The sequence below is a fragment of the Eutrigla gurnardus genome (genome assembly GCF_963514095.1).
Source record: "Eutrigla gurnardus genome assembly, chromosome: 6".
NCBI classification, from domain to species: Eukaryota; Metazoa; Chordata; class Actinopteri; order Perciformes; family Triglidae; genus Eutrigla; species Eutrigla gurnardus.
The window spans coordinates 12383299-12393936 of NC_139920.1; the positions used below are offsets into that span (position 1 = coordinate 12383299).

The 10638-nt window shown below is 38.9% G+C and overlaps 1 protein-coding gene across 3 annotated transcripts; it reads left to right on the forward strand.

Annotated features, from left to right (window-relative positions):
* The first annotated feature begins 3076 nt into the window (after window positions 1–3076).
* LOC311014500 (regulator of G-protein signaling 5-like) lies at window positions 3077–10425 on the forward strand. 3 transcript variants are annotated; one of them, XM_084011135.1, is made up of 5 exons: window positions 3077–3330; window positions 5478–5545; window positions 5812–5873; window positions 8399–8565; window positions 9482–10425. In XM_084011135.1, the coding sequence occupies exons 2-5, from the start codon at window positions 5517–5519 to the stop codon at window positions 9656–9658; spliced, it is 435 nt and encodes a 144-aa protein (XP_083867261.1). In that variant the 5' UTR covers window positions 3077–3330; window positions 5478–5516; the 3' UTR covers window positions 9659–10425. The 3 variants fall into 3 exon arrangements, with proteins under 3 accessions (XP_083867261.1, XP_083867262.1, XP_083867263.1); XM_084011136.1 differs by having other exon boundaries at window positions 5481–5545; XM_084011137.1 differs by lacking the exon at window positions 5478–5545 and having other exon boundaries at window positions 3080–3330.
* Window positions 10426–10638: the final 213 nt, after the last annotated feature.

The following is a 10638-nucleotide window of genomic DNA, read 5'->3' on the forward strand; positions in this document are numbered from 1 at the left end:
TGATTGATGTTTTCTGTACATATGCAACATAGTTGAAATATCCATTTCTGGAGTTAATGCCCAATCATGAAGTCTTCATTAAACCTAACTTAATGGTTTTGTAACTTGTAACTAACCTTGTATCTATCTAACTGGCCGTTTCATGGTAAGGATGTGGGTTAAAAACCACATGCGAAAAGCCTAAAAATACATTACCATGATATACAGAATGGAATTCATTTTATCAGCTATAACCACAATTTTAAGTTACCATGTAAAATTATCCATGCATATCCATCCGATTATTATATATTATATAGAAAAACCCAGCGATCAATGAAGTATTTCTGATTATGAAAATAATATGTTAAATGTTAATGTCTTTAATGGCGGGGCAGTGACGAAGCATTATATTGTCTCTATGTTTTAGCTATCGGTCTTGGTAAAGCATCCACCCAATAAGGGCATCACAAACCAATCAAGAAACCACTAAAGTAGTAATAGTTACCAAGGTTCACCTTGGAAAATACAGATGATATGCTTTCAGTCTACTTGTAAACCCCATAGCCAGGTGTTTTCATGTTTTGCTTTCACGAAGCACTGTGCCTTGAATTTTGCAGGATTATGTTTCCCCTCTCAAATGCACAATATTCAACTGTGCTCCAGGAGCACCTGCTTTGTTGGATTCAAGTACCACCTATTCTGTTGTGGTTGTGGTTTTAATCCCTGTAGCAGTGAGACTTCATTTTACATTTTTTGAAATTTAAATTAAGAGTGCAGGTTTGAAGGAGAGCATTAGTCAAGACCACTAAGAAAAACAAACTTTGAGTCTTCCTCGAGTTTTCCTCTTCATATTGATGGCGTTATTGCTTCCACTTTCTTTCCTCCTCAAGATGATAAAGAAGATTTAAAAAAGGAGTTGGTTGAGAGCAGTGGATATAATGGGTAAGGCCAGTTTTCAGGACAAACACATCACAAAAAGAGACATCTCAAGGCCTTTGCACACAAAATGAAGTATTTTTTGTGAGTTTTTTTTTGAGTCCAATAAAACTGCAGTGATAACCTGCCACAATCTTTCAATTCCAACTTTGTTCGTTCCCAGCTTTGTGCTGGGAGATGAAGTGAATGATCATTAGATGCCATTTTGGAGGCATGCAATAAAACAGAGAACTCAAAAAACTTTAATGGCAGGTGAAAGTTTCAGAGAAACGTGTGAACACGACTTGTGAATATGTTGTAGGACAACAACATACTTCAATTTGACAAAAAAAATAAAGATTAGGTGTGCAAAGGCCTTCATAGCTTGACTATGGCTAAAAATCAAATATTCTGTCATTAGCAGTTTCAGTGGAACATTCGGTTGCTAACAGCAACCACTTCTGGCACAGTTCAATTGCAGTTACATTTTTTAGAAAGGTTTGATTATGATACAATACATTTTGTCAATACATTTTTAGCTAGGGTCCGTTTGTTGTCCATTGTGTGTGTGTGTGTGTGTGTGGGCGTGTGTGTGTGTGTGTGTGTGTGTGTGTGTGTGTGTGTGTGTGTGTGTGTGTGTGTGTGCGTGTGCTGGGAAAACCCATGAGAGAACCCATTTGTCTCTTTCTTTTCTTTTCTGGTTCTGTATGTGGGAAACAATACCTATGTCTCAGATCAAATGAAACTGAAATGTCGTCATTTATGACATCATCATCCTAAAAAAATCCTCTAACTCAATTTAAATAATGTGAGTCATCAGATTAAGTCTTAGTCTTTTTTTTAATAACCTAATTTCTTTGGTGAATACTGGTACAAATGGTATAATACTGTTCACTACTGAGCCTGTTTGTAACTGGTAGCGACAATGTTATCTTCATTTCACCCGTCTCTCCTCTGCTTCGCTCCAGAGCTGCTTCCTGCTACATGTTACATGTCAATGTAGCCTGCCTGTAAGCCCCGTACTCGGTAAAACACGAGAGCAGAGGATATGAATGATCTTGCCGCACCGCTGCAGGATGGATGTGGGGGAAAACATTGAGTGCAGCTTATAATCTTTAACTGTAACTGTGCAGATATACCAGTGTCACATTTGCAGAGTAGCGAAAAAGCACCCAAAGGCAGGTAGGTAAGAATCAAACAAATAGGCGACCTTTAACGACTAAAGCTTAGAGCAAAAATCAACAGGAAATACAAAGTTCAAAAGCAAAAATACCCAAACTGAAGGCAAACCAGCATGGTATGAAAGAAAACACAGGCAGGGAATCCAACGAAGAACAAACACACCAGGAAAGAATATCAACACTGGACTAAGGCAGACGACCTGACCCTGACACGGGGAAAGACATTGACTATGTACACAAATATGACTCAGACAACGAGACGCAGGAGGGCAGACATGAGGGCAAAACACAGCAAAGGGAACAGAGCAGGGCTGACAAGCTTTAGGTTGTGTTTGAAATCACTCAGTTATTCACTACTCCCCATTCATTCTACAGGTTAAAGGACTTTGTAGTGAACTCATCTGTAAAATGAAAAAAACAACAACAAAAAAAACACTTTCGGACACCACTCGGTTATTTTCTCTGTGTCATTAATTAGGTCACTGCTGTTGCACAATTAAAAGATCAACTGTGGTGCATCAGTTATAAATAAATATTGTAAGCTAATTTTTTGTGATTTAGGTTTCCTTGGTAAGCAGTGTAAATGTCTAGGGCTTTTATTGTGAAACATGAGAATGAAAGGAGTGATCTATGCTGGTACTGTCAAATGCAGGACACAAGAGGCACCGAACTTCAAAATAAAACCGAAAATTAACTAAACAAGAACACAAGATCACGACTACTGGGTTTAAACAGTGTGAATAGACAGATAGAAAAAAGGTTTGCAGCATTCAAATGTTGATTTTGAATTTGAATGTCAATGGTATGACTCCAAATGACTATTTGCAACAGAGCCGAGATCGAAAATGAAGCCAACCAAATGTCCCAGCCCACAGCCCTGTTATCAGGGCAGGCTTGGTCACAGCCACACTTGTGTCTCCTACTGCTTTGCATTGTAAACTAATAACTTGATGAAAGTATTGTTTTTGTTCCAAGAGCACAGTCCTCCAACTACGGGAACCGACAAATTTGACTTTTTACAGACTCAACGCGATGGGAAAACGTATTTTCGGAGGTTGAAGTGAAACCAGGGAAAGCTGCCATTTGTGTAAACCCTGAACCTGCCGGTGCTGCGCCTCAACATGCACGGACTTGTACCTGTAGGGTTCGTCAAGCGGGGGAAGAGAAGCCCGAGCAGCTAAGGATCAGAGTGTGCTGTTGTGCACTATATTCGATCAACAGTCTTTGTTTTTGGCAACAGAAAACACATGTTGTAAGTATGAGCTCCAAATTGGCTTTAAGCGTCAACACGTCGGACAAACTGGTTGTCTGGCTCGGAGGATTTTGACACAGTTGAACATTGTGAATGTTTTACTTTCCCCTCCGGTCTGCCTTGTTCTTTGGTAACGACAGACTTTCTCTGATCTTGCCCAGGCAAAAGGGAAAAAAAAAACATGTTGCTAAAATAAAACTGGGATGTGTTTTGCAGATGGTTTCTCTCTTGTCTCTGGTTTTATGAGCAAGTGTTTCTGATGGGGCTCCTGTGATCTGTGCTGTTTTTATTGGAAGTTTCTCCCTCTGTGCTTCTCTGTACTTCTCAGCGTGCCTCCAGCTATTCTTTGCCTTCCTTCCTACAAAAAAACATGAAAAAAAGTCCAAAGATGAGTGAGAATTTGTTGAGCTGAATGCGCTCTGCGCTCCATATGATGCAATCCAAAAAAAAAACTGTGTGACTCCATTAGGATATACTAGCCTCTCCTATGATGCCTTGTCCCTTACTTCTGAGGGACTTTTGGATAATACATTTCTTAAAAGATAGTACAGCTCATAGCTGCACTGTCAGGACTTTGTGGCATTTCCATACAACTTCATTAGATGAACTATATTCCAGTGATTCGGGTTATCGAGGAGGGCAGCAAACTTCATTCAGTGATTTAGGGGGAGTCAGTGTCCACACCCAGTGGACAGCAATGTGACAATTAAACAATGTAATATTAAAAAATACAAGTGCTTAAAATGTACCATGTAGTTAGCATATTCATCCGAGCAGTATGCTTAAAAATACTTTAGCAGAATTCAGGGGAGTTGCCACAAATTTGAGATAAAAATGGCATACCTCTCTACATATAGAAGCTGCTGTATCTGCCTGCTTACAATGCATGTTTTTATATATAATAGACATATTCAAAACAGCAGTGGTTATCCCATCCACACATCAGATGATGTGAGTGGCTCTTGAACATCCGCTCTAGCCCGCGAGGCTGTCGGTGCAGACGCTAGTTCTGTATTTATTTGCTCCACTTTTCCACCGCGTGCACTTGCTGTAATTTCTCATCTTACATTCACTGTTTATTCTTATCTGATTCTCTGCTTCTGCTTCAACAACCAAGTTTACCCACAGGGATCATTACATTTTCATCCAATTTAGGATTTCCGAACAAGTCAACTAATGACAAGGGGATACTGATAGTGTGTCAAAACTCACTGCAAACAAGTTGTATAAGTAAACTTACAGAAAATAGGTTTTCAGTGAAAGGTCAATGAACCCAATGCCCACTGCGCTTCAGTGATTCCCCTAGAATATTATATTAGTATAAGTGTATTAAACCACCATGGTAGATCATAACGTGCTATTGTGGCCACTAAAACAGACTTTTATTAAACCCTTAAAAGTGTAATTACCGAAAGTAAGCATTTACTTGAGTAACAGTTAAATGATGGCACTTTTACACCACTCAATTTATCTCTTAAGCTTTAATTACTTCTCACTTTACAGATTTTATATACTCAACATATGACCTTGTTAAATACAATGTTTTATTGCAGCTTAAGCTCCCCAACAATTTATAAAGTAAAGTTATTAAAATAGCTCTACCTCAATTAACTACAACATTAAATGCTGCTTAATGTTGCCATTATAATAGTCTCATCTCAATAAAATATTGCATGTAGTAATAAAGCACTGCAAAAAGATATTCAACATCATGAGTAGGCTACATTTATTTGACTGAAGTTTAATTGTGAATACAGAAGGGTTTTTTTCTGTTTTTTTACATTGTGGTGTAAGTTTTAGGTAAAGCAGTTCCTTTATGACCACGCAAAACAAGGTTTACGCAACATACATATTATCACCTTTTATATTGAATGTGGACGCATGAACAGTTGCATTTATTTGGAGTTGTGCTTCTGTCCGCCTGATAGATGTCAGTCCAATATTCACTCCTCTTTTAGCTATGCTTTGGTCTCCACCAGCCTTTGCGGGGAAAAGGGTCTTTAGCTGCTTAAAAGTCATTAACTATGAAAATCATCGTTAGTGATAAATTAAGTCAAAGCTTTGAATACTTCCTTCCCCAAACAATATGAAAGAAAAGAACTTTTAATTGCAATTTTTATGATATATTTACATGCAACTGTGGTCAGAAGGGATCCCTCTTCCGATTGGACAACACTGACTATCTGATGCCTGGTACTCAATTAAGAGACAATATGTGAGTTGTCACCTATTTCATCCTCTTGAATTGGAAATATGACAAATGGAGGTAGCCGTCCATATTTCTAATACATTTACTATGATTGATTTACAGAAGTTATTTAAAAAATGACACTTCGCTAAGACTTTAACAGATTACGAACATAAACTGCTATGATGTGATGAGAAGATAGATGTTTTTAAATTGACTCACTCAAGTTATCGCTTACAGTATATGTGACCTGTTTGACAAGAAGTACATTTTATAACCTTTTTACTCTGCAGGCCATCTTTTCGTGATGTTGTGGCATGGGGAGTGTCACTCGAACATCTTCTGGAGTGTAAAAGTAAGTTCACTTGTGCATCTATTCCTCTCACACACACACTTTTGTCACTCCCTCAATTCTCCATTCTCTCTTTCCGCCCTCGCAATTCCCTGCTCCTCGGCACCGCATATCATGCTGAATTGCCCTTGGGCATCTTGAGGAGGGTTGTGGATATATTCTTCCTTCAAGTTCATCAAATGCATTTGGAGATATATTTAAGGGAGGATCACGCTGGCAGAGATAAGAGGCCTAATCTGAGCTGCCAGGGTAGATGGGGTGATTCCAGCAAGCTCTTATTCATTTATAAAGCCGGCACTCACTCATGGCTTTCACCTGACCATATTCCTGGCCTCTATTTGAAAATGACTAAAGGGGAAGATGGGTTGCCTCTCTCTCTCTCTCTCTCTCTCTCTCTCTCTCTCTCTCTCTCTCTCTCTCTCTCTCTCTCTCTCTCTCTCTCTCTCTCTCTCTCTCTTTCTGCTGTCTCTCCTCTCATTACTTTGCTGAAATGAATTCAGCTGATCTGTAATATTTCAGCCTCTTGTCTCCTGCGTGAAGATTAACTGTCCTTTGGAAGATAAATTCTACCTCGCGTCCCAGTTGCTCCATTTCCCTTTGAAGAGATGCAGTGGCACGTATGAGAAATTGGTAAACAGTAGCAAAAGTAGCCGTGCGTGTGAAAGTTGCAATTTGATGGGATCCATATACCTTTACATCTCATCTGATGTTTTTAAGGATTGACTGTTATGATTGAAAGCTTAGATACGGGGCGTGTGGTGATTTGTAGATGTGAACAAGCGGCCCCTGGACATATTTTGTTTCCTATCAATTACCGTCACAGCACCTGGTGTGATTTATGCCGAGCGATTTGTGTGAATAACGCCGATGCGCCCAGTAAGCCGTTTGTTTGCGCTCCCAGAAGACGTATTTTACACCTGCGTGAGAATCAAAGCATCATGAATACTCCCGTAACAAAAATAAGGTAATGGGTGCGAGCAGAAAATACAAGAAATATAGGTATGTGCAATTATGTGATGCTGAGGCAGTGCACATCGGGATGCAGGGTTCGGTTTTGAAGTAAAAAAGCGCCTCCAGACATCCACCACAATACCTGGCAGTTTGCTGCTTGCTCTCTTTGTTCACTGACTTCTTTGAGCTATGTTGAGGAAGAGAGAGAATGTGAGCGAAGGATAACAGAATAGCTTAACCTCAGCTTTCTGAGCGAATAGCACACGCTGGGAAATGCTATTGTTAAAAAAGTAAATAAAAAAATCAACTCAATTGACCAACAACACTGTTTAGAAATCCACATAAAAAGGTGCCACATTTTTACCTTTAAACTTATTTATGTGTGTTATGTTTCCTAAAATCTTGAGTATTTGGGGCTGAATTCAGGAATGAATCATGATGAAGACATACGAAGTCAGTTCCATTTTCCTGATGAAGACTGAACAGTTAATGCATTGCATTCCAGAGGTCAGGAAAAGCTTGAAGGTAGACCTTGTTTTGTTTTGTTTTTTGTTTTTTTTGTCACCTATGTAAAAAAGCAAATGTAATAGAATAAATATTTTGTATGAGTGAAATCCGTGGCATTCAAAAATGTTCTCATATTCAGTGGTTTAGACTTGCACATATAGTTTGACCTAGTGATAAAAGAACCAGTTCTTTAGATGAATGGACAGACTTTATTAATCCCACCTGGAAAATTATTTTGGAGCTTTTAATGGACGTTACATGATACCAAAAGTAAGATAAAATGAATTGATAAAACATATTTAATGTAAAATGGAATATTCTGTTCACCACACCATCATGGTTTGGCAGATTGCAGAGAGGTCAAGATTTGTCATTTTTGTTGACATATACAGATGGCTGCGGCTTTTAATGTACTTTTTTGGTTATACATTTTTTTTCTAGCATTCACTTCCTGCCTGTGACTGTCGCAGCTCTGCTCTTCTATCGTGTTCAACCAGAAATAGCACGTTTTCAGTTATCATGACCCTACCTGCTCAGGTTGAAATTAGGTGCAGCTATGATGAGAATCTATCGTGTCATAAATCTTCATCTACCAATAAGAATGATAAAAGTTGTCCCCACATTAACAGGTGCAATCAAGCTAACAGGAAGATGTCAATCAGTTTGTCTAATACAACCCTATCGAAAACACCTTTGTTGGTCACAATTATAGACAGCCAAATAGTGTTATATAGTATATTGTGTGTGTGTGTGTGTGTGTGCGTGTGTTAAAATTTTGCTATAATCTAAGAAAACTAGTTTGGGCCTATGTCTTCTGTCATAGTATTTGCCAAATACTATTTGGTATTATCTCATATTTTGTTTCCGGCAAGACACCCTGTAATTAAGATTAAAAAAAAAAAAACTCATAATGGAAGACTAGCCAGGATCCTGTAGTATTTATAATTCCATATCGAGTTGCAGGCTTGACACCCTGTAATCATGATGAAGATGAATGTTGACGATTGAGGTTGTAACTCAACTTCTGTTGAATGTTTAAAATGAAATGAGTTGTCTGCTCCCTTGTGCAGCAGGCCAGCTGGTGTTCGAGGACTTCTTGAAGACGGAATACAGCGAGGAAAACCTTTTATTTTGGCTGGCCTGTGAGGGATACAAGAAGATTACCACTGAGACGGAAATGACTGCTGCTGCCAAGAGCATCTTCGCAGAGTTTGTCAGAGTTGACGCACCTCGACAGGTATGGCCACTGTTGTCACCGCTCTTCCCATCCACAGTTTCATTCACTCCTAAAATATATCGAAAGGGCCGCCACTGCAGTTGTTTTGACGTGTCACAGTAGGAAAAGCACAGGTGTTGCTAATAACTGACTGAGGGTTTTATTCAAGTGTTCCAGGTGATACACAACATAACATGAAGGCACGGGCCGAGTGAAAGGATGGTCAAGTTAACCCTTTCCTAAAAAGGAGATAAGAAAGTAAGCATTGAAACATCATTCCTCCTTCCTTAAGAGTATTTAACCAGCCCGTATATTAGCGGCACCACCTCCAGGCCATTTGGCTCAGTTAGGAACCTTCCTAAGCAAAACATTACACTTACACAATGTAACTGGAGCTACAATGTTGGAGGGTTACAGCAGGAAGTGCTTGAAATTTAAAAAAAAAAGGGACAGCTCAGGTTCTCTTTGAGTGTGACACAAATGTTGGTATGGTTTTTTGTTTATGGTCTTGTATGAAATATCAAATTTAAATAGTGGTAATAGTGGTATATAGTGGTAAAAAACTGGTAATAGTTGTAATTCTCACCCATAAAGTACTATGACAATCACCCTCATGTTCTATGATCGTGTAACAGCTATCAAAGAAATTGAAGCAGCAAAATGGTATTCAGCCACCATTAGTTTAATTACACCTTTGCTTTTCCTACTGTGGCAATTCAATAAGGTCTCTGTGGAAAATGCCTATCTTCACCTTCCACCTTCACTTTCTTGTTGGTCAGTGCTGCACATTTTTTCTTTTACTTTTTAAACATGCCGTTAACTTTCTGAATAGAATAATACTAAATGTAAAAAACAGTTATTTTTTGAGATACTAAATGTATCTCCAAATAGAAAGAACTCAGGAGTGAAATAAAAAGTTGCTGTTTTCTGAACACAGATAAACATTGACTGTGTGACGAGAGAAGAAATCAGTGAAAATCTCTCTCAGCCGGAGCCAAATTGCTTCGACAGGGCGCAGAGACTGATATACGCTCTGATGGAGAACGACTGCTATCCACGATTTCTGAAAACAGAAATGTACCAAGCACTCCTGGAACAGGCTGAACAGCAATGAAAGCAACGCGGGGAGAAAGAGCTCGGCCGACGCCTCTCAGTGATTGATTCTGCACTCCAGCCGACTCTCCTTAGGATCTCAGATTAAACTAAAAAGGGGCTCGTCGGTTAGAGGAAGCAGAAGTGAGTAGAGATACAGAGCTACCGTTATGAGGACTGACAGGATCCAAACGGCCAACATGATCTTAATAATGTATTCAGCAGCTTTTGAAGACAATGTGTGTGTGTGGATTGTTAAAATGTGTGTTTGCACAAATATTTAATTTCTATGAATTGTAATAAGGAATAAGGAAAGGCATACTACGTTTATGAGAGCTCAGTTTCAAAGCTCTATGTCAACCGTCAACTGCCCAATATAAACCTGAACACCGATGACACCATCAATTAAAATCCAGTATGATTTTATTTAATCTCATTAACAAACAAGTTGTGTGCCGGTAAAATCCCAAACTAACATTATCTTGTTGTATTTCCTAAAGCTCACTTACAAGCACTGCCTTTTGTCTGATCTTATTTCATTGGATCCAAATCACATGGAAAGTACAATAATGGCACCTTTTTAAAGAATCACATATTCCCTGCTCTTCAGTTAAGTTATTTTTCACAGTAAATATTGTGTTTGAAATAAAACGCTACTGTGTTGTTTTTGTTGGACAAGTCCTGCAGCTATTCTGGCTGATTATGATGATTAAGGATGAACAGAATGACTGGTACACACATGTATACACAACGGCTACAGATGCTGGATCAAAAAGAAAACTGAAGACAAAAGAATAAAAGAAATATCTGCATGCTGCTCCGACAGATCCCAGCTACGTTTATTTAATAGAACAACATTTTGATCTAAGAGATGGCTGTCGAAACAGAAAGTGTCAGAACGAGCAATATATACAAACACACTCATCACTCAGGTGGTTGTGATCTGCATGATTGAGGGTCAAGCTGGTCTCAAAACGGACCAATCAGAGCAGAGCACAACAC

Coding starts and splice junctions, on each gene's coding strand:
- LOC311014500 (XM_084011135.1), top strand. CDS start 5,517: ATGCCTGGTACTCAATTAAGAGACAATAT. Junction 5,874..8,398: donor ACATCTTCTGGAGTGTAAAA/GTAAGTTCACTT, acceptor TCCCTTGTGCAG/CAGGCCAGCTGGTGTTCGAG. Junction 8,566..9,481: donor GAGTTGACGCACCTCGACAG/GTATGGCCACTG, acceptor TTCTGAACACAG/ATAAACATTGACTGTGTGAC.